The sequence below is a fragment of the Archocentrus centrarchus genome, chromosome 5 (genome assembly GCF_007364275.1).
Source record: "Archocentrus centrarchus isolate MPI-CPG fArcCen1 chromosome 5, fArcCen1, whole genome shotgun sequence".
Classification (NCBI taxonomy): Eukaryota; Metazoa; Chordata; class Actinopteri; order Cichliformes; family Cichlidae; genus Archocentrus; species Archocentrus centrarchus.
In genome coordinates, this window is record NC_044350.1 from 30,608,990 (window position 1) to 30,632,613 (window position 23,624).

Consider the following 23,624-nt stretch of genomic DNA (forward strand, 5'->3'; position numbering starts at 1 on the left):
AATACATGCTTGCTTGTTTGCAGTTGCATTTGTCAGTGGGAAGCACATGTGAATACACATAACATACGCGTACAGGCGGTAGAAGCACATTTAATGCTCGGGCGATTGTGAACCACATTAGTCACAAAACGACAAAGGTCAGTAAGGAAAAAGCAATGTGTGTGTGAGTGAGTGTGTTTGTGTTTGTGAGAAACAGAGACTGTGAACTATATTAGTCGCAAAATGAAAAAGGACAGTTATGAAAAAGTAACGTGCATGCGCGCACGCACGTGTGTGTGTGTGTGTGTGTGTGTGTGTGTGTGTGTGTGTGTGTGTGTGTGTGTGTGTGTGTGTGTGTGTGTGTGCGCGCGTGCTTGTGAGAAACACAGATAGTCTCTCCACTGCTCTTCCCTACAATCTGCCGCTATTGCACCCTGGGTAGTGTCAGAATGGCTTGGGTACCCGCTGTGCCACCTGTCACCCCAGCCCTGAGGCTCACTGCCGGTCCAGCCACCCAGCACTGAGGCCCAGCCTCAATTAGATTGCTATCACACAACCAGAATTGGCTCTTTTTCCCTACAGGAGATTTCTCTTTTCAGCTGACATTGTTATCTTTTACATCACCACCAAAACTTTCAGCATGAGTCTTCCTCTACAGAATTGAATCTTTAAGTACAAATCTACAGCTTGGACATATGTAGGGGTGGGAAAGCTCCTTGTCAGATCAGTACTTATGACGTTATCACAGGAACTCAGCAAATAGGGTACCCCTTAAAGGGGAATTCGGGGGACTCTCTCGTAAGCATGGCATCTGGCTCCACCAAACATCTAAGTAAGCAGATTGGCCCTGCAGGCCTGGTGTGACAGTCGATGAGGAAGCTGGGAGATGTGGGAGAAGTGATCTGCACAGCTCCACTGCTCAAGCTGTCACTTTAGCTTGGTTTGGCACAGTTAGATTCTCCCTGGCTCTGAAGCATTAGGCCCACTCTTCTGACTGCCGCTGCCCTGCCGGCACTGAGCCAAATCTTTCATGGGGGAGGTCGCTCATCACTCTCACTCTTTCTTTCTTCCTCTCCTCCTCCTGCTTAGTATGTCTCAGCAGGACTCTGGCTTCTTTATCGCAATCTTTCTCTTTTTGTCCTCCCTTGCCTCTTTCTTATCCTATTCCCAGCAGAAGCCACAAAATGGAATCCATTATAATCTGCCATTATTTGCTATTTTCCAGTTCTTGTTCCAGCACTCTAAGCTACTCATATGCTCTCTCCTTGCCGTCTTTGTTGGTCTCTAAGTAGGTGTTCAGTCATTCATTAGTCAATCCACCCACCAGGATGCACCTCGACATGTAAGACCACCACTTCAACTATGACAAGGTACCCGTCTGTGCATTGCATGTTGCTTTGTATTTTAAGCTAAGAAAAGGAAAAAAATGTCTAAACGTTTATTTAAAAATAACCTTAGAAACACCATATATATACACTGTATCTAAAAAATAGCCTTTAAAGTGTATAAATCATAACTCACATTTTACTAATTCAACTTTATTTATATAGCACCAAATCACAGCACCAGAAGGTGCTTTATATTGTAAAGTAAGGACCGTACAATAATTACAATCAAAACGACCCCCTATGAGCAGCACTTGGTGACGGTGGGAAGGAAAAGCTCCCTTTAAACAGGAAGAAACCTCCAGCAGAACCAGGCTCAGGGAGGGGCAGCCATCTGTCACGACCGGTTGGCGGTGAGGGGAGGGAGACAGGACAAAAGACATTATGGATGAGAGCCAGAGATTAATAATATTTAATGATTAAATGCAGAGTGGGGTATAAACATATAGAGAGTGAAAAGAGGTGAGTGAAAAAGAAATACTCAGTGCATCATGGGAACAAAAGTGAACATTTATATTGGGCACCCCACAGACAGGAAATCCAGTTATAGCACTGAATATCTTGCATTCCAGACAACTATAAACATATCGTAAAGGAATAAGAATATTAGCTGGGCAATTCATAAAAATTATGCATTAAAGTCCAGAGTTAAGTAAAGGCTGAAGCAAGAAAAGAAAAAAAAAAAGCGTCTCATTAAACCCTCCAAAAGGAACATTTTGTGGAGATAATTCATTATTCAATCTAAGCACTGAATAAAATGAATTGAGTCGGGTAATTACCCAGTCATGACAGAACAAACTGTTCTCACATCTGATTTGCAAAAGGTCAGGGTGCCTTTTGGTCCAGTGATCTAAGTGTATGTATGCCACCACAATTTTCTTTGCTTTTATCCATTCCTCTTTTTATTCCAATATTTTCTGCCTCTCTTATTTTAACAAATATAAAAAAAAAATATGCATTTTAAAAATACAATAAATAAAAAAAATCTATATTAAAAAGTAAATAAAAAATTCTATAAATTAGAATTAATATTTTGGGGATGACTGCCTCTGCTGAGCAGCAGGACTTTGTCTTTCTAACTTGACCTTAGACTTTGTGCATAATATGACATCACTTTGTCATTTTATAACACAAGACATTTGTGTGAAATTTCTTTATAATGTATGTATAAAATGAAGTAAACATTTAATGCAAATATAAATAAATTCCCTCCAGATGTTCCCGAGATATTATGTCACATAAAAGGGGACGTGGCATCATAAAAACATTAACCTATGAACTCTAATCAATTGAATCCAAATGAATGTTTGTGCCAAAGTTGTCAATTTTTCCTCAAAGCACCAAAGTGGTACTAAAAAAAATTAGCTTTAGGAAGATTTTGTTACTAATTAAGCTAACTGGCAAGAGGTCAGTAACATGACTGTGTATAAAAAGAGCATCTTAAAGAGGCGTACCAATCGGCAAAAAACTGCATCTGCAAATTGTGGAATAATGTCAGAATAATGTTTCCCAATCCGTAGACCTCGAATAGCTCATCCTTTACAAAACATCACATCATAAAAATTGAGTGTGAGACTGTGGAGAAATCTCTGTGCGCAAGGAACGAGGCCAAAACTCAGTAATGGATGCCCATGATCTTCAGGCCCTCAGCCAGCACTGCATTAAAAACACGATGCCATGGTGCCTCAGGAACACCTTCAGAAAAATCCCTGTCTGTGAACACAGTTCGCTGTGCCATCCACACATGCAGGTTAAAGCTCTATCGTGCAAAGAAGAAGCCATATGTGAACAGGATCCAGAAAACATCGCTGTCTTCTCAGAGCCGGAGCTCATTTAAAATGGTCTGAGGCAAAGTGGGAAACTGTTCTGTGGTCATGGATGCCACATCCACCACACTAAAGAAGAAAGAGACCACCCAGCGTGTTACCAGCACTCAAACGCGTACATCTCTGATGATGGTGGTGGGTGGGGTGGGGGGTGCACATCTGGAAAAGGCAGTACTACAGACTGGTTTCCTCAGCTGTTAAATAAAGAGAGGATGCTACACAGTGGTAAACATGGCTCCAACTTTTTTGAGACATGTTGCCATCAAATTCAAAATGACTTTTTTTTTTTTATTCCCTTAAAGTGATACATTTTCTCAATTTAAACATTTGATATGCTTTCTATGTTCTATTGTGAATAAAATATGGATTTATGAGCTATGCAAATCATTGCATTCTGTTTTGATTTGTATTTTCCACAACGTCCCAACATTTCTGGAATTGTTGTTGCAGATACTTAACAACAGAGACAAAACAGCACCCGCCTGTTAAAGTTCCAAGCCCCTAATAAAGCCCAACTTTAAGCCTTAATGCAGTTGAAATGGTTGGGTTATATACAAAGTTCACCCTTCATACCTGTTTTCGTGAATGGAGGAATAGCGATAAGGAACAAAAAACACGTTTACTCCTACTGTAATGCTGGGCATTTAAAGTGACTCGAGCTCAATGGTCCACTGGAGGAACTGCAGTTTGTTGCATTATTTTTCAGCCTCAGTGGCTTCTGCTTGGCACGGAAGAATGAAAATGCTGCAAAGCATAGGGAGCATGGATTCTAGCTGAGCATAAGCCTAATTCTCCATGGTGATAGAACATGCACAGTAATATTATAACTAATTATTATAATCTTTGGTTATAAAATGCTCATCACGGGCTGTTATCTTTTAGTGGTTTATTTGACTGCCAGGTTCTATCAGTGTTTGGTAATTCCATCATTGAGACCATTTCTGAACAATCTGAAATGCCACTTAAAAAAAAAAAAAAAAAAAGAAACTCTTTGGAGATGCTGTTTTTTTTAAATCTTTGCTGATCATGCCATACATACAGTACATAAACAGTACATTTTCCTTGGATCTGCATCTGTATGTGAAATACGACTCACTTGTCTGGCCTGCCGGGCACCTGCAGGCGTAAGCGACATTTGTTAGCACTCTGGATCTGCTCTTCTTTGATGCGGATAAGCCTCTGCAGAGCCAGACACCAGTCCTGGGCCACAGTGGTGTTGAGGTTCTTTGACAGAAAAACACACAGTTAAAAACGGTTTCTCAGCCGTGGCGTACACGAGGTCATCTAGTACGGACCTGAGTACAATACAAGATGTACTTGATAGTGATCCACACAAACTGAGAAACTATCACACATCCATTCAAAAAAAAAAAAAAAAAGCTGCATTAGATTATTTGAGGTGTAACCTGCTTCAAATAACATACTGAACAAGCACTTTTATCTTATCAAGTGAAATTCTGAATTCACTTCAGTGCTGGTATCCATTTTACAGTAAAACATAGCCCCTCAAGTCAAACAGAATCAAATCAATTTTCTGAAGTCAATGAGCTGTGCAGAAATATTCTGTCTATTTGTTCAGTGGACAATATTAGAACTCTGTGGAAAGTGAATGTCATTTAGTGCTGGGCGAATATCACTCTTCCTGAGGACATTATGTTCATTATTGCAGGGAGGCAAAGGTGCCACCATTAGCGTGAGAGGTTCTTTGGTGATTGCTGGAGTATACCTCCCTGGAGGTGTTACTGTATGCAGTGTATGGTAGTGTTAATGTGATGTGCCGCACTACTGTGCCCTGATTTGAACTCTGCAGGAGGGGTACTGACAGGTTCTTTTGCGAGATAACAAATCTGACACTAATACATCAAAGGGAGCCTCTCATTCTCACCATTGTGGCACTTCTGATAATTAGATGGATTGAGACTTGGCTTTTAGAAACTGATGATTTGAGGACCTTATTATACAACTCATTGATCATACTTTAAAACGTGTTGAAGGCTTTTGCAATTTCTCTTAGAGGAACAGCAGAAACAGACTCCCTAAATGGTCTTTTCACCATCCGAGCTTGATCGCTGAGTTTACACTGAGTTCAGAGATTTAATTTAACTGAGCACACTTCATTGTTGTCTTTGCCACTTGTGCGACTCTTCAGTGTGTTCTCAGAGCTTAGAAGGTATTGTCAGTTTACAGAACACATTCCATATTTCAAGCATTTTCATTCAATGCCTTGAGATAACCCGTTTATGAATAATTTGTGATGCTGAAAGCAGTTTTTGAGAAGAGAACAGGATGCTTCAAGGTCAGTTCTATTTTTATTTGTTTATTTCTTTACAGTTGACAATTAAATTCTGAGAGAATGAGCCCGTGTAGCGATGCGACAAACGATGCGCCGTGACTTCTGCGGTTTGGCCTGTAGAGCTCATTTAAAGTCTACGCCCACCATCTTGTCTTTCAGCTGATTTTGCTGGACTACATTGTGTGTGTATCACAGAACATATTTTGCTGTACTACATATGTTCTGTGATACACGCTTCCCCATGAGACACTCCAGGAACAGCAAATGTCGCACAAAGTGACACGTACCTGGTATGTCCCTTGCAATGTACCCACAAGCAGAGTGACCTCTTCCACAACAGAAAGGTCATGCTGTAGCTCTTGCAGCTCCTGGTAGAGCCGTGGAGGGCCCAGAGCTGCTTTACCTAAGAGGCAACACAGAAAGTTTAAGAGTTTATGAAATTTCATTATTTATACAAAGAAGTACATTTTAGCTGCATACTGATGACTACACCTGTGCACAAAGGAAGAGTGGAGACACTGTTCGGTTTACGAACCAACTGTCCACATGTGGTTTTAGAATTATATTATGTATATATGCATAAGCTCAAGGTCACAGTGTTGCAGAAATTGAGAGAAAACGGTGACGTTGTTCCTCGTGGAAGTGCTGAAAGAAAAGTTGCTTTTGTTGAAACTCCGGTGGCACTAATAAAAGAAGTTCGATGTGCAGATGGATCGATCTTCATTATTTGTTGAACTACAGAGAGTGAATTTATGAGTAAAAAAAATTAGATGGAAAAACTGTTATTTGGAGCCATGATGCCCTTTTACTGGCCAAAAGGAATGCAGGTGTCTCATTAGACGCAAAATTCAGCATCGATTTGAGGTCCGCTTCCTTCAAAGTCTCTCTCTCCTACTGCCAAGAATCAATAGCTGTGTCTCCTCCTGTCTGCCATCCTCAGTCCTCGCTCCCCTGGCCCACATCTCCCCAGCAGCAGGCTCTATGAGAACCACCTAATTAAATTCTGCAGGTAGCTTCTGCTCCAGAGCTGTCCTGCACTGTCATCACTACCGCACAATAAAGTAGCAGAAGAGTAGCGCTGGTAGGCGGGCGTAGTGAGGCGTGCATCTCCAATGGGACCTGCAGCTTTTGGTCTATTCACGTGCTTAAGTGGAATAAGAGTAAAGCCAAAACAGGGAAGGGAGAGAGAAAAGGAGAGGGGTGGCCTGGTATTGCTCATCTAGAAAGCTCCATTGTAGCTTTTGGGGTTTAATTGGATCTTTGACACAGACAGACAGTGACATCTGTCATCTGTGCGAGGAAATCAATAGGTGAGACATCTGAATACAAAGGGGTGTGCTGCAAGCCGCAAAAACAATGTTTTTCTTTTCTCCCCAAAGGGATCGCCTGGAACCCTGTGCAGGTTTGTCAAGTCCTCTCGGGCTTGCTGTTGGCTATGGCCCGAGAGGTGAATGTGCTGAGTTGTAATCCAGCATAATCCAGTTGGTGAGGCACGATATGGTTTATACACTCAGACATGGCTATCCACACAAGCTGCCAGGCACATAACTCAGTGGTGTGGAAGGCTTGAGCCCAGAGGGGTCCATCCTTGCACTCAGCTGCTGTACCGGCAACGCTAGCTGGTAGCTTTAGAGACAATGCAGATTCACACCTGCACCAAAAGCCTTGTCTGACTCGCAGCCAAAAGCCTGCTGTTTCACTGCTACACTTCTGACAAAAAAAAAAAAAAAAGCTTTTCTGACAGTGGGTCAAAAGGGAAACAGCAATAAAAAGGGCAAAATAAGGTAAGACAGCATGAAAGTGAACGACTGGCACAATCGGCTTTCCAGAAAGAAAGAAAAAAAAATGTAAACATTGTTGGGCCTTCTGTGTGTGTAAGGAGAAACGAGCGGAGAGAGAGAACACGATGGAGACGCAGGGTCCACTCATTGGGTAGTAAAAAAAGAAGACTGGCCTGCATTTCTCTAAAGGCCAGCTTTCTTCAATAAAGAAGGGTACTGGGGCCTGCAGAAGATGAAAAATGACTCCATTTTGAGCCGTGCTGAGGGAGAGAAGGATTTAGACTAGACACCCCACTGAATGACATCACAGGGGACTATAAATAGATGGGACTGCCAGTCAGAATGAAAATTTGGGAAACAGCCCCACAGATGTTCAGAGAGGTTTCTGGATAGACATGATTAAGGTTACCACACTGTGTCGAAATGGCAAAAAAAAGAGAACAGAGAATGTAAGACTCAGTATCCAGCACCTCTGAGGGGCATAACATTTGCAGAGGTATACACAGGTAAAAGCAAGACAGACAGGTGGGCGAGAGCTAACCTTAAATGATCCCAAAACCTTGCAGCAAAGTAGTGAGTACACAACTATAGACTACCTGAACAACTGCAAAAACTAAATCCTCTGAGAATCTAAACCAACTCTCAAAACACTAGCAGCTTGCTGAGCGTGACACGGAGAGCTCTGAAGAAGGCACCATTAATATTTAAGTCATGGAGCTGCAACTTTAAAAAGTGTGTAGCATTACATCCTGATAAGGCTTTGTATCTCCCTTTTCCCATGGCACATTTATCAGGGATCTCGTCAAGCTCTGTATACACCAGAGTTTTGCGAGGGGTGGTGGGAGAACTAGTGTTTCAACCACAGATTCCTATCTACAGCTACTGGCTCTCTAATTGGGCCTGGAAAGGGAGGGAATAATCTCTGTAGATTGATGACTCCACTCTAGATGTGTTTGTGGTCTATCAGACAGTGAAATGAGACTGTGAGGATGATGCAGCAGGGGGCTCACTACCCCCACATCGCTCTCCAAGATAAAACACCCCAGGCAGATGAGAACAAGTGACCATCATCACTATCCTTCTCACAAACACATCCTCAATCAGAGTGACAAGCGGTGCAGATGCATCTCCTCCCCTCCATGCGACACTTCAGAACAGAAACAGATTAGCCTTGCTGAGTCAGTAGAAGGGGCTGGGGCTAACAGTCAGTCCCAGAGATGAGAGTAACAAAATATGGGGCATAAATGAGATAAGACAGTTTGATATGTTTGCATTTTTGTTTTTACCTGAAGTGCAGGCGCCACTTGTCCTCTTAGCACTGCTCTGCTGGAACAAGGTGTCTTTGCTTTGAGAGCCCTCCTGCCCAACCTCTACTACTTGCACCTGTTGTAAGGGGGCGCTCCACTTTATTGTGTACTTGGGGCCGACAGGGACAAGGCTGCTGATATCTGGAGGCCCTCTTTTGGAGATTGGAGGAAAAAAAAAAAAAAAAAAAAAAAGGAGGAATGTAATTAAAAGGAAAACAACTCAAGAGAAAATCCCGCCCTATCCACATCCTCCTGCTAATGGCACTACACCAAACACTCCATAGACGGAGATGCTCTGCAAAATGTTACAAAGGTGGCTGGTTTTGGGAATTAGAATTTTTATGATCACCCATGTTCCCCACCAAAATTGTACCCCTGGCTGTGAGGAGGAGCTCATTGTTATTCATGTATTCCTGTAATCACGCAGACAATCAACATTGTGATCGGTTTGTCAAGTTCCTGGAGGGCAGACAAAGTCAACTTCGGGACACTCGAGTTGAATGAGATGAAGAGTGATAATTGCTTTGAAGGCTGAACGAGAAGGCTTTAAGCGACATCTTTGACAGGGGCTTTGCAAAATATACAAAATCCCTTTCCTGTTTACTTCTCTCAAGAGAGAGAGAGGGGCAGACAGAGAGCGAGAGGGAAAGAGTGAGAGAAATGGAGAAAGGGAGAGAGAGATGTGATCAGTGGTGCTGTCACATAAGATAAATTGGACAGAAACCAAAAAATGTTTTATGTCAGTAATCTAGAAGTCCTGAAGCTGTAGTTAGGTATTCTACCATTTGTTTAAAGCTGATAAAGCTCCTGCAATTCCAGATAGTGCTCAAAACCCCTAGCAGCTATTTCTCTTTACTATGCAGTTTGCCAAAATATCCCTGCAAAACCTAGGGCATAACATTAGAGCCTTTTGCCACCTAATAGCAATTTCTTCTAACTGTGCAGTTTGCCAGGCTGTCTTTTCACAACTTGCACATAACTTCATGCTAGAGCTACACATTACGAATGCATTAGCAAAGTGTTCTAGGAAGCAAGGGCATTTAGCTCAATTTGCTCTACAAGAGGGACTTACTTGACATTTATGTTGGCACAGATGAGTACATCATCAAAGAGGAAGACCTTTCTCTCCTTCGACTTCAGGACTTGTCCCCGCTCGCCGTACACAGTCTCAATAAGCGTCTCACAAAGGACGAGTGACCCCTGCTCCGAGTTCAGTTGCTAAAAGGGACACAGCAATCAGATCAGAGGCACAGAAGACAGTATCACAAAGGGCCAGTCCTCTGGAGCTCAGCGCCTGGAGGACACAGAAGTCGGGCTTGGAGGAACAGATGTCTCATATGGGATTAGCAACACACTCGTTCTCGTCAAGGTCGTTTAATGTGTGTGTCCCGCATGTATACACAAATACATCTATAGGCCGTTTATTCTGCAAACTTAGTTAAAGTAAGCCCGCACGTGCCCTTCTGCCTTGCTTTGCTTTTCATACAATTTTTAAGTAATGACAGACGATCATAAAGCCAACCTTCACTTTAGTTCGGCTCCAAGGGCAAGAAAGGTTCGCAGGGAATATATATATATATATATATATATATATATATATATATATATATATATATATATATATATATATATATATATATATATATATATATATATATATAAAAATATATATATATTTTTTTTTTCCCCCCAATGCATCTGAAATATGCCTGCAATGATTCTCTGCCCTGCTGACTATCTACCTTCCCACTGACACAGAGTCCAAACTGGCTTAGCTTACAAACACTTGGACACACAATCCTTTCCACCACAACAGGGCCACTACACAGGGATACAAATGCATTAACTGTTGCGTGCACCCCTTTAACACAAACACCCACACACAGAGACACAGTTAAAGAATCCAATAACAGATGCAATTTATGCTACACCATGTTGGCACATGCTTTCCTTTTGAGTCATCCATATGTTTGGCTAAGGGAAATAGCAAAAGAAAGCTTTTTATCACTTTGGTCCAGCTTCTTTTATGACTGCCTAAATCAATACTTTTATTTTATGTACACTGCACCAGAATAAGCCAGGCTCACCACAATTAAAGTAATAGCACTGTACTGCAAATGCCAGTCCAAAGATGAAGGTTGCATCCCGATACACTGATGTTTATGCTTGCTAAAAGGCACATTAGCGAATAATGAAACTCTCTACTGTCTTCATTCTACAACCTGCAGTGCAATAATGCAGCTGACCACATTTCACAAAAAAGAATGTCCTAGCTGCAAGCAGTAGCTGATTTTGGCTCAAACAGCTCACAGAATGAGTCATTAGTCTGATTTGGACTGCTATTTGATAGGCACAAAACCATGCAGCTCCTTTGAGATGTGGGCTGCTCTGAGAATACATCCTTAAAGTGTTCAAGCTTCAATAGGCACACACGGCATTGCACCATGCATGTGTGCTTATGTGAGTGGGAGTGCATTTGTGTATGAGGGTGTGTGAAACTCTTTCACATGGTTATCTGTCCTGTTCTGGTGACTTAGATACTTTGAGACAAAGAATGAATATTTCATTGGATAGTTATGGGGGCAATAAAGGAGAGTGTTTCCTATTGGAATTCTGCAGTGTCACCGCAGCAAATGGAATTCTGTGTGAGTGGAGGAGATTGGCCGAATCAGCTCATCTCAGAGTCCTGGAAAGCAAGAGCTGATAGAGAGAAGTAAAAAGGGAGGGTGAAAAAGTGAGGAAGACAGAGAAAAGAGCAGTCACACTAGAGAAAGAGAAGAAGAGTATATAAGCTGAGTGAGAAGGTAAGCAAGAGAGTAAGCAGTGGAGTGCAAGAGGGGAATAGAGAGGGGTAGAATAGAGAGAGAGAGAGAGAGGAAGAGGGAGACCGACAGGGTGAAAGAGATAGCTCTCTTACAGTTTCCAATTAAATGTCTCATTTACCCCCTAATTCTTCTTATTCAGAGCAGCATTTGTTCAGATTCGCAGCGGCAGGACTGTAATTTCAGAGTGGTAATGGAGAAGCAACGCCTCTGCCACTGCATTTGGTACTGTTTTGGGATGATAATGGCCATCATTTCTATGAGATAATTTCTCTAAATAAAAATGCCTCCCCAGATTAATGTTTGGGAAAGTGATATAAGTGATTGCTTTATACTAGGTGTTTGGCTCACAGTGATAACAACACATGGCGTTACAGGGCTCAGTGGACTAGTTCACTGCTGATTTGATTGGGCTGTACGCGCATGTGTGCAAATGCAGATATGCGTATGTGGGGAGCGCGTGCGCATCCGGTCACCTTACTGAGAAGGCGATCGCTAACGCTGCGGGCTAGTTGTTGAGTCTCTGCAATCTGGTCAGCCACTCGTTTCTGTTCATTCAACTTCTCAGCCAGCATCTCCAGCTCTGTAAGGGCAAGCTGCAGGGGCAGGCGATCCACGTGGCCCTTCGGTGTATTCTTAAGCATGTCCTGAAAAAGGTCACGAGAAAAGTTTTAAGTTAAAGCAACTTGTTAGAATTGCAAACCATTCAGTATTTGACAGAATGCCTTTCCTGCATTACAGTAAATTGTACCACATTTATGTGGTTTGGTTGGGAGTGCTGTCTCCAACTTAAAATATTCTAATCAGGATCAAACACTCCCTTTGAGTTTAAGTGTGTTTGAATGTGACATTTAGAAAACTGTGTTTACTACACTGACTTCCCAGTGATTATGTTAACTCCATAAAATAAAAAAAAAACAAACAAAACCGATTCAAAAACCCCAAATGACGTAAGTCTGTCACCGTGGACATCCTGTGGCTTACATCTGCATCTATGACATAGTGAAAAGTTAACAGTTTTTCTTGATATGAATGTCAGATGCATTTCTGTGCCATCAGGTCTACTTCCCTGAAATGTATGATTTAATACACACACTTCTTCTTTTGGAGTACTGAGTTTAGGCTGGAAGAAAATGCCTGATTCACATTCATAACTTATCTTTTGAATTCATGGATAATCAATGCCTACTGAGGGATGAAATGAGCTACTGCAGATCCAGCAAGTCAAGCTCAAATCCAAATCTTTGCTCAAAACAGAAAATGGAATCCAGAATGTAAAGACAGCAGTATAAGAAAACTGATGTGGCTGGCTGCTTTTCATGCTGTAAAAGTATGAGAGCAAACACGTTTTGTACTTTAGAATTAAAATCCATAATCAATTGCACTGCACTGCAGCTTTGCATCTTTATTAGTTTATTTGCTCAGTCTTTAATTTGACTCTAGTTTCTTATATTGAGAGCGAGGAAGACCTAAAGGGATTGATTAAAATACAAGAAATAAAATGACTACGCTCTTACAAACAACATTTTATACCTGCAGGAGCAAAATGAACTGAGGGAATCGTTGAATGGGCTTAACCATCAGGCCATACAGAGTGATCCGGTCAACACTTGACGCCTGCTTTTTCTGAAAGAAAAAGAGGAAAAAAAGAAAACAGAATTGTGCAGTCAGAGAAACAGTCTTTCAAAAAGACCATTAAAAGGAAACTACACTATTCCTAGTTTAAAAGGAGCTAGTCAAAATTCTCTTTAGACCACACGTGGGTGTATGAGTGGGTGAATAAGGCATGAAAATTGGGGTCTATTAGTCATATCAGTGTTTAAAAGGGGAGGTTTTTTTTGTGTTATATCTAATGTATTACTGTGGGTGCAGGTCGTTTTGGTGCAGTGTTAAGTCTGTGCCGTGATGACACCACCAAAGTAAGAAGGCAAATCACCGACTTAGAGTAATAGATTGCATGTGGAAAGGTTTAGATAAAATAAACTGTAAAAAATAAAAATTAAAACAGAGAAAATGGGCATTGTTTAAACTTAGGATATCTGGCATTAATTGTTAAGTGCAATAGCTAATCCATAAACTGTTTTGACTTTAGTTTGGAATGATTTTTAAATTAGGATAGTTTGTCACTCAGGGACGACTGACATGTCTGCACTGAAGAGGAACTGCATTTGGCCAAACGTCCCTCTGTGCCCTCTGAGTTTGGTTTTGGTGGAGCATTGATGCCGGTGTATGACGTTTTACGTTGTGTGCAGTGCATTAGATGTAATAATTTGCTTGTGATGAGTCCCTGATAGCAGAACCATGGGACAAGAAAGCTTACTGGTTTCCAAATAACTGGGGTGACTCTCAGCTGTGTACGAACTCTGACCTCATGTATGTCGCTAAAGTGCCTTATTGCATCTCAAACGCACCAATAGAGGCTCAGTGCTGAAACACTCTGTGTCCTTCGAAGGTGATTTAAACCAATTAACCAGTGAAATGAGAGGTTTTTTTGTCCATGTTGATTTGGAAGTTTTTAATGTTTGACCTTTTTTTTACATTTTTATGAATGCATATTTTAACGTTAAATATATGCATAATAGCCCAGCTCAACTGGAAGCAGATGGATGGATGGATGGATGGATAATTTCCCTTATGATTATCATTATTAATTTAATTTCTACTTCACAGTGTAATATAAATATTAATCTGACATATATGTCAGATTAATATTTATATTTTTAAGACAGAACATCTTAGTAATTGTAATATTATGGCCCTTAATTTGTATTTAGCCATAATGCTGCAGGCTATTAAATTCATGAATATCTAAACTTCTGTGATGTTTCTAGCTGAGTGAAATAGCTGATGAATATCTCCACTCTTTGGTCATCACATTTAGATCATCAGACCTTCATTCATTATCTCCTTTATCATCACACACCGACTATCATCAAAGTATATCAGTAAGGTTTACACCAATTAAGAAAGCATAGTATTTAGTAGAAAAAAAAGGCTCTGTGCTACTATTTTCTGATTCAATCCATGTTATATTCCAATTAGTTTCTGAAGCAATCTAAATCTGGTCTCACAGTATGATCAAAGACCAATGTTCCTTAATGATGGCAAAGATTTTAACTTGTTCCTTCTCTATCAGTTGCAGCCCAATATTGTACCTTGTAAATGGGCCTTAAGAGGAAACATCTTGTATAAAGAAAGTACCAACATAGAAAGACAAGCTAGACACAATCGTTTGACAAAGACGGGCTGGCAGTGGTCTGCAACCACCCACCTATTCAATCACAGTCGCAGGTACAAGGCAGTGATCTCCAAGATTTTATCTGCCTGATCCAATGTTCAGAGACTGACAGACACATAAGTTTTCAAAGGTAACTTTGTAAACCAAAGGTGACACTCTGAGCGGATTCTGCAAAAAGATTCAAAAGCTCTGATTAAAATCTTTTTCAACACTGCTGACCAAGTCAGGAAGTCATTGTAGATTTTCCCTGCTTGATGCGCTAAAATATTTGAGTGGTGTCAGGCAGTTGAAGGTGAGAGAGGTTTTAAAAAGAATGTCTCTATTTCCCTTTTGGAGGGCAGTCATGTACAGTCAAATCTGTCTTACACAGATGGCCTATAAAACCATAATACTGTCTCAGATTATCTGAATGCAGCAGACGTTCACCTGACTCCTCATTCAGGACATGATCTGAATTCTTTCATGGAATAGAGAGGTCGTGGGAAACACCAGCTGAAGCAGAGTAGGACTCCTCGTTCCCCACAAATAAGACATGTCCAGAGAAACCCTGGAGTTGTTTCCTAATATATTAGGAACTACAGGTTTTCTCCATTAAGGAATCTAGAAAGAGGGTGAAAACTGATTTAACCATGTAAAGTCAACATTAGCTCCCATCAGAGGTAAAAGTGGGCCAAAAACAATCTGGAACACCGTTAGGGCACCTGCAGTTAACGAGTAATTAAATCTGATAGGCAGTTTAACACATAATATTAATCGGGTTAATTTTTTTATGGCGTTGCTTCAAGCTGATGCCGCAGAGATACTCAGCCAACAAATCAGAAAGTAATGTTACCCCATGGTGCCGCCTGCACTCCACACATATCCTTGTTTTCCTTCTTATCTGTCACGCGTTCATGCAGATGTCATTAAAGTTGCAAAAGTTCTCCATGCAACCATTTAAAAAGCTCATCAAATATCACCAAACACACAACTGTTTCTGTGCAGTCTGCATCAGAGCCTGTGAGGTAATGAGATAATGCTATTCTCACAGATCAAAAAGGATTTAAAGTTTAAATGTAAAGTCCTAATTCGTTGTAGCCCTTTCATAGTGGATCTGTATGTGCTGATGGCAATATCTGATTATTTCATAATGTGAAATGCCACTGACAACAAATTGGATTACAATAATGTTGTTTTTTCCTTGACAGTAGGTATATTGGACTGGTGCAGGGTGGGATGCAGTGTCCATCGTCATTGTTAGGTTAGGTCACAGGTGACTGAAGAGATATAAGAAAGAAACACGGCACTAAATGAAATCAATGGGGGGATTCTGCAACAGCCAATATGGTGGCAGGAGTATAAAAAAAGGAAAAACTGTTTAAAATCCTATTTGGAGCCACAGCCAGCAAAGATTTTAAGTCTTTCTTTATCAGATTTGACTGGCCATTCAATGCAGTTTTTTAAATTAAAGTTAACATATACAATGGTTCATCAATAACTGCTTAAATAAATGAACAGTTGGAGTTATTTCAATTCAATTTCAATTCAAGTTTATTTATATAGCGCCAAATCACAACAAACAGTCACCTCAAGACACTTCATATTGTAAGATAAAGACCGTGCAATAATTACAGAAAAAAAAACTCCAATAATCAAAACAACCCCTATGAGCAAGCACTTTGCAACAGTGGGAAGGACAAACTCCCTTTTAACAGGAAGAAACATACAGTATAATCAGGCTCAGGGAGGGGCAGCCATCTGCTGCGACCGGTTGGGGGTGAGAGGATGGAGACAGGATATAAAAAGCATACTGTGGAAGAGAGCCAGAGTTTAATAATAACTAAAGATTAAATGCATAGCAGTGTATAAACAGAGTTAAAAGGGGTGAGTGAAGATGAAATGCTCAGTGCATCCTTGGAAGCCTCCAGCAGCCTAGGCCTACTGCAGCATAACTGAGGGAGGGTTAAGGGTCACCTGATTCAGTCCTAACTATCAGCTTTTCAAAAAGGAAGGTTTTAAGCCTAATATTAAAAATAGAGAGGGTGTCTGTCTCCGGATTCCAAACTGGGAGCTGGTTCCAAAAAAAGAGGGGCCTGAAAGCTGAAGGATCTGCCTCCCATTCAACTTTCAAATCCTAAGTGCTCTATTGGGGTGATATGGTACTATGAGGTCTTTGAGATAAGATGGGGCCTGATTATTCAAGACCTTGTAGGTGAGGAGAAGGATTTTAAATTCTATTCTTGATTTAACAGGGAGCCAATGAAGAGAAGCCAATATGGGAGAAATCTGCTCTCTCTTTCTAGTCCCTGTCAGTACTCCAACTGCAGCATTTTGGATCAGCTGAAGGCTTTTCAGGGAGCTTTTATGACAGCCTGATAATAATGAATTACAGTAGTCCACCCTAGAAGTAATAAATGCATGAACTAGTTTTTCAGTATCCTTTTGATATAGGATGTTTCTAATTTTAAAGATATTGTGCAAATGCAAGAAAGCAGTCTTAAATATTTGTTTAATATCTGCATATCCTGATGAGAAATGACTTCTAAATTAGTGAGGCGCCATTTCCTCTCCAGCTTACGGGCTATCGGCTTTAATCTGTGCGTTTGTGAGTTATACCAGGGGGTCAGGCACTTCTGATTTGAGGCTCTTATTTTCAGAGGAGCAGCAACATCCAAAGTCGTACGCAGTGAGGATGTAAAATTACTGACAAGATAATCGACCACTGTGGGAGCAGGATTTAGGTAGCTGATCTGCACTGTGTTGGTACATGGTGTTGAAGAGGATAATAGTGGATGAATTATATCCTTAAACTTATTTACAGCACTTTTAGAAATAAATCTACTGTAATGATATTTATTCCCCACTGCTGTGTAATCCATTACTGTAAATTTAAATGTGATTAAGAAATGATCAGACAAAAGAGGGTTTTCAGGGAATCCTGCTAAATCTTCAGTTTCTATGCCATATGTCAGAACAAGATCTAGAGTGTGATTAAAGTGGTGGGTGGACTCAATTGGAGAAGCTAACTGAATCTAATAATAGATTAAACGCAATGTTGAGTTTGTCATTTTCTGCATCTACACAGATGTTAAAATCACCGACTCTATGGCGATGGGCTTTTGGAGGGATGACGGGAGGCGTGTAAGACTGCAACTCAACCCTGAGTAGTCACGTTTTTTTTGGGGAGGGGGTTAATGAATTTGGCCAGATTTCTAGAAATGAGAGCTGCTCCATCCAAAGTGGGATGGATGCCGTTTCTCCTAACAAGACCAGGTTTTCCCAGAAAAGTTTCCCAATTATCTTTAAAGCCCACATCATTTTTTGGATTTCAAGATGGCTGTGAGTGGCAAGCCTTGCTTATATAAGGACTTTGTAAGCGGTTGTCAATTTCAGTCAGTTTCAAGCTGATAATGCTAATTATCATGTTACTTGACATTGAATTTCACCTTTATACTGGCTTTATACTGGGCAGAGGTCTAAAGTAGCCATGACAGATCATGTAACATCTGCTTATATAATGCAGATTGCCCTTGGATAAATCTACAAAAAGCAGTAAACTTCATAGCTAACACCAGTGCAGGTGTGCTAAACACAGCCTGTCCTCAAAGGCTGGGCCAAAGAAAACATTTTAGGGTTCCTCCACCCACTTTAACTCCTGAGTAAAACATGAAGGCTGTTTAAATGAGATCCAAGTATCCATGAAAAAAACGTCTTTCTCTGGAAAATAAGCTGTACTTGGCTGACAGTCGCAATGTAGGATAATGCAACAAAGTCGTCCCCTTTTGTCATTTGTCATCCAAACCACTGTCTTCTGAGTATCTGCTGCAGTGTCAGCCACACCAAGCAGGTGAGACAGCAGCAGCAAAAAGCACAAAGCACATGCAAGATCAATCAATTTTATTCTATTCCAAAGTACGCACCTGGCAATGCCACCAGAAATATATGCAGTTTTACCTTACTGCATAAAACTGTATTTGTTGCCAGGCAACCTAAACATTAAACAGCAAGAAGCCTCAGCATTTACAGACATGCTGTAACTGACTGCTAATTTTGGGTGAAAACTTGACATCAATTTTTAATGTGAAGGAAAAAGGGGAATAGGGCAAGACTGGATTGGAACCTGTCAAGTGGATACTTCTCTCCACAGCTGACACGAAGTGCATCAGGCCAATGACATCTCCAGCAGGGTTAATAACAAGTCTTGCCATCCAAGAACAAACTCCCTTGAACTTAAGCTACGCTACTATGCACATAAATACAGAATGTCTGAAACTACAATTAGTCCTAATTTGAATTACCTAATTACAGTCATAATGTTACTGATAGTTTATGTATTGTCTAATTTTCTCATTCAGGATTTTTGTAAAAATAAAAAAATAGCTGTTTGTATGTAAATCCCTTTGAGAATGTTTTTTAATTAGTGCACCAAAACTATCAACTGATGAGTACTGAGCTCACCAAGATGGATGTCTACACCTACAGTGATTACTTTGTTATCACATTGAAATAGTCTGATAATGTCACTGCTTCCACTATATTTTAAAACCAACCCATTAAAGCCCATCATCAATTCAGCATTTTTCCCTGTTTGGGTCCGTGTAATTTGTAATTTTGTTTGTCGTTGCACTGCCAGTAAGAGGTGCAACATGCGGTGGGAGAGAAAGAGGAACCTTTCAAGAGAAAGAACAGGACACATTTTATCTGGAGCCTGTCAGCTGGGTGATATGGTTCTGTAAATCAGCATTACAGCTCAATGATCTGGGTCATACTCATGCATAAATGCTGGGAGCAGAGGGAATTGTTCAAATCATTTCATGGCGCCTTCCATACACTGTGTTACCCATGAGCACATGATTTCTAATTAATGTCTGAAACATTAAGGAAACAGAAGAACACACCTTTAAATCTCACACACACACACACACACACACACACACACACACACACACACACACACACACACACACACACACACACACACACACACAAAATCAGGACATAATACAGTCAATGAGCTAAATCACATTTTTGTGTAAATAACCATCTTTTTTTATAAACTTAATTAGTTGTATGTTTCATAAAGCTAAAATTATATGGATCAATGAGATTTGAGGATTTGCTAGATTCAGCATTTGCTAAACACTAAAAAAAGAAAAAAAATAGGAGGTAAAACACAACTGAGTAACATTAAATTGTAAATTTAAAATATATATATATATATATATATATATATGCATAGTATACTTTGCTCATGGATTGAAGCTCACCTTTAGGAATTCCAGAAAAGCTGGTTTGGACATGCACGCCTTTTTAATGAGAGCCATGGCATTAGTGAAGTTGTTCACATATTCACTGTATACATCTAACACCATGGACTTGGAAAACTGTAGAAAGAAAAACCACAAACAGGAAGCATGATTTTCGGAATTTGAGTCAGCTCAACAAGAAGAGGTTCAGGTGCTCATGTTTTTGTTTATAACAGTATACACTGTCATGCAATTTCCTCTAATATCTCAAATGACTAACCATCCTTTTCACAGGACAACCTGCACGTAATTTTAATGTAAAGAGAGGCCAGAAAATGGATGCTTAAGTATAGTGCTTTAAAATGGTTTGTTTACCATTCCAGTTACTGAAAAACACCCTTCACGAGCCATTTGAGAAGTTGGGCAAAGAGGAATGAGGTGGCAGAATTTGTGTATGTGCGTGTGTTTGTGTGTGTGTGTGAGGGGGTGTGTCTGTTTTGTGTCATTTATTCTCTCTCCTCAATTAAACCCAAACCAGACAGCTGATAGTGGCACTATGAGGTGTAGTGGGGAATTGGCAAATTGCATGAAGGATTTAACCCTCTTTGCTCTCACTGGCCCTCAGGACACTGCCTCTCAGATATTACAACAGGCCTTGCAGGTACAGATACATTACCACATGAAAAAAAGGCTGCTCAGTGAGGAGTGCACAGTCCCAGTACTTTTGTTTCCAATGTGTCCTCATTTGGTGGTAGGTATTATGATATCAATGGAATAGCACTATAATGACCAGCAGTGCAGAGAGTCAAATCAGCCCCTCTGATAGGCAAATAATGAGCCAACCTTATGGATGAGCACATGGCTGAGACTCACAAAGGAAAGCTCATGCTGAACACTACTATTCGAGCACCAAAAGTTGTAAACACGTATCCCAGAGAGAACTGGATGCATCTGAGATATTCATCACAACTGTAATTGATTCCATGTTTGGAGTAAACTATCGCTGTTTGCTCGATCTAAAACCTGTGGCTCATTATAACTCTGGTAGCAAAGATGGCGTTATAATGTTAGATAGAAATGGCTAGAACAATATGAGTGCTTCTAAACAGAATGCAAGACTTTGATTGCATTTTAGAAACAGAGAAAGCACATAAACACACACGCACACGTGCATAAGTCAGCAAATTAGCCTCCAATTTCAATTCCATTTGCCACATGTACACACCATAAACATGCACATGCACGCACACTAACCGAGGCAACAAATAAGTCTCCGATTTTCTCCGTGCTGTCCCACTCAGCCACACGTGACGCCAGTGCAATCTGAAACATGGAGTGGCACTGGGTGATCTCCCTGATTCGGTAAAATATAGGACGGATTTTCCGTGGGCTCAGGATGCGTGGATCAGCTTCCATCAGTGGTCTGTGGTACTCCTGGGGACATTGTGACAGAAAATTGTGTTTTCATTTTTGCTTATATCAATACACTGTATGTGGGTGTGGGGTTAGGTTCTTAAGATGAACCAGCAATCCACTCTCTTAAGCATTTCTCTTGTCAGCAGCATAAACAGACATAAACTGCAGGGTAACCAGCAAATTTCTTGTGAATCAGGGAGAGTAAGAAAATTCAGACCTTGTGCCTAGAAGCCCGGTAATTCAAGGATTGTAAAATAGCATTTGCCACTAACAAACATGTTCAGAACTCAATGTGACCTGTAATCATAAAAGCCAGAATAATAATGGCAAAAAAAAAGACCTCCCAGCAGAGTTAGGATGAAAAGAACAACATGGTGAAAAGAGGCAGAGATTAATACAGGAATGATTTGACAAACGCTCTGTGGATACAAAGCAAGTAACTTCCTTGAACCTGAACTATAGATATCACGTGTAAGCTGTAAATTAAAGATAAAAACAGTATTTAACACCAAAAGAAACCATGTTGGCCATTTTTCCTGGTCCACACTATATATGGTATATAAAACATGGACGTATTCACAGAGACATCAACTACTGGTTTGTAGACTGGTTTTAAAGTCTCAAGTTCAGAGTTTTGGCCAACACCATTCTGGTTTATTGATGTGAAAAGCACATCATGGATCTAACTGATAAACACTGTAGGCTTATAATGCTAGAACCTTGTCATGGTAGAACCTCCCTAAAAGTTACTTGGCTTAAAACATATTTTATTCTCAACTGAAACACAAGTTACAAACAAAAAGCTGTATTAAATTAGACTTGAAACTAAAGCAGAGAGCATTAAGTCATCAGATAAATGTTGACTGAGGGAAATGATGTCAGAAGATTCCTATTTGTAACCCGAGGAGTCAACCTGTGCTGGTCCATAGAAGAGAGAGCAGGCAGTACTGCACTGGCTTCAATTTTCAGTACAGAAGGAGACGTCCATCTTTTACACACAATGTACGCCACAGACCTTTAAATCATTTCACTCCAGGATGGTGACTGATTCTTGTCACAAAACACACAAAACAATGGTTTATGGATTGAAAAAAAAAAGCTATGGGTCTAGCTACGGTAGGACAATTAGCCTCTGCGTATGCATGCACCATCATGATGCATCATTATGTTGGCATCTCTAGTGTTTGGTTAGTGAAACTCAAAATACCCTTCCACGCATACAGCTGTGGTCAGAAGTTTGCATATACTCATCATGTGCAAGAATGCTTTGGTAATCTTGGGCTCTTAATGATTTCTTTGAACTCTGCTTTTTACAGGGTACAGTGCAGTATACAGCTTTAATGACTTTCAAAAATGAGAATTGGGTGGGTGCACAGGTTTTAAATTATTTTGACTTTCTCTAATCCATATAGGGTCAAGTATACATAGAGACTCAAATGTATACATACACCCCCAGTAACATTTGGTTAAATATCACTTAGAAAATTGCACCTCGATCAGATGCTTCTGGTAGCCATCAACAAGCTTCTGGCATAATTCTGGCTGGATATCTGAACCACTCTTCATTTAAAACATTTTTTAAAGTGTATTCCAAATTTTTCAGTATGGTTGTGTCATGTGATGTGTGGATGGAAAGCATGCGGACCCAAAATGCAGACTTGGAGACAGAGTTGAATAAACAAAAACAGACCAAAAAAGACAAAAAGGGGAGCATTCAAACCCAGAAAGCAGAGGAACAGTTTTGCTGGCCAGCCCAGCCATGAGGTTAGACAGAAGACACAGTGTTCTGGGGTCGGCCTGACCACGGGGCAGGACCTAGAGGCAGTGGCCAATGACAGGGGCAAAGCAACTCTGGGGGCCGGAAGGGTGGCCAGTGACCAAGACAAAGCAATTCTGGGGGCTGGCTGAGTGGCTAGTGGCCCAGAGCCTTGGCTAGAGGCTCTGGTGGCACAGCTGGAGGCTGATGACAGCAACAGAGACCCTCAGGTAGCATGGCTGGAGGCCGACACTGGTGGAGAAGACCTTTTGGGGTCTGACAATAAAGGAAACCCTCTAGAGGCTGGCGTCAGTGGAGGCAACAGGACTCTTAAAATGGTGGTGGTGGCAGCACACCTCTGGATGCACAGCAGTTGACCAGCAGTGGAAGCAGAGACCCTTGGGATTGGGCGGCGCCAGACTCTCGGACTCTGGCAGTGTAGAACCCTCTGACTCTGACTCAGGCTCATGCACAGGCAGCTTGGGACCCACGGACTCAGGTTCAGGCACCAAGGGACCCACATAGTTGTGCACAGGCGGTGAGGAATTCACGGACTCAGTTTCAGGCTCAGGCAGATAGGGAGCCACGGCCTCAGG

The 23,624-nt window shown here is 40.9% G+C and overlaps 1 protein-coding gene across 2 annotated transcripts in view; it reads right to left on the bottom strand.

Moving 5' to 3' along the window:
• The window catches only part of arhgef10la (Rho guanine nucleotide exchange factor (GEF) 10-like a), a 122,524-nt gene that overhangs the window by 62,034 nt on the left and 36,866 nt on the right, over positions 1 to 23,624 (bottom strand). For both annotated transcript variants that reach the window (XM_030730455.1, XM_030730454.1), the window contains 8 exons: positions 21,111 to 21,290; positions 19,878 to 19,994; positions 12,927 to 13,019; positions 11,870 to 12,040; positions 9,644 to 9,789; positions 8,551 to 8,723; positions 5,771 to 5,886; positions 4,287 to 4,414 (listed from right to left, as the gene is read on the bottom strand). In XM_030730455.1, coding sequence (XP_030586315.1) covers positions 4,287 to 4,414; positions 5,771 to 5,886; positions 8,551 to 8,723; positions 9,644 to 9,789; positions 11,870 to 12,040; positions 12,927 to 13,019; positions 19,878 to 19,994; positions 21,111 to 21,290 — 1,124 coding nt within the window. The remainder of the gene's footprint in view (positions 1 to 4,286; positions 4,415 to 5,770; positions 5,887 to 8,550; positions 8,724 to 9,643; positions 9,790 to 11,869; positions 12,041 to 12,926; positions 13,020 to 19,877; positions 19,995 to 21,110; positions 21,291 to 23,624) is intronic.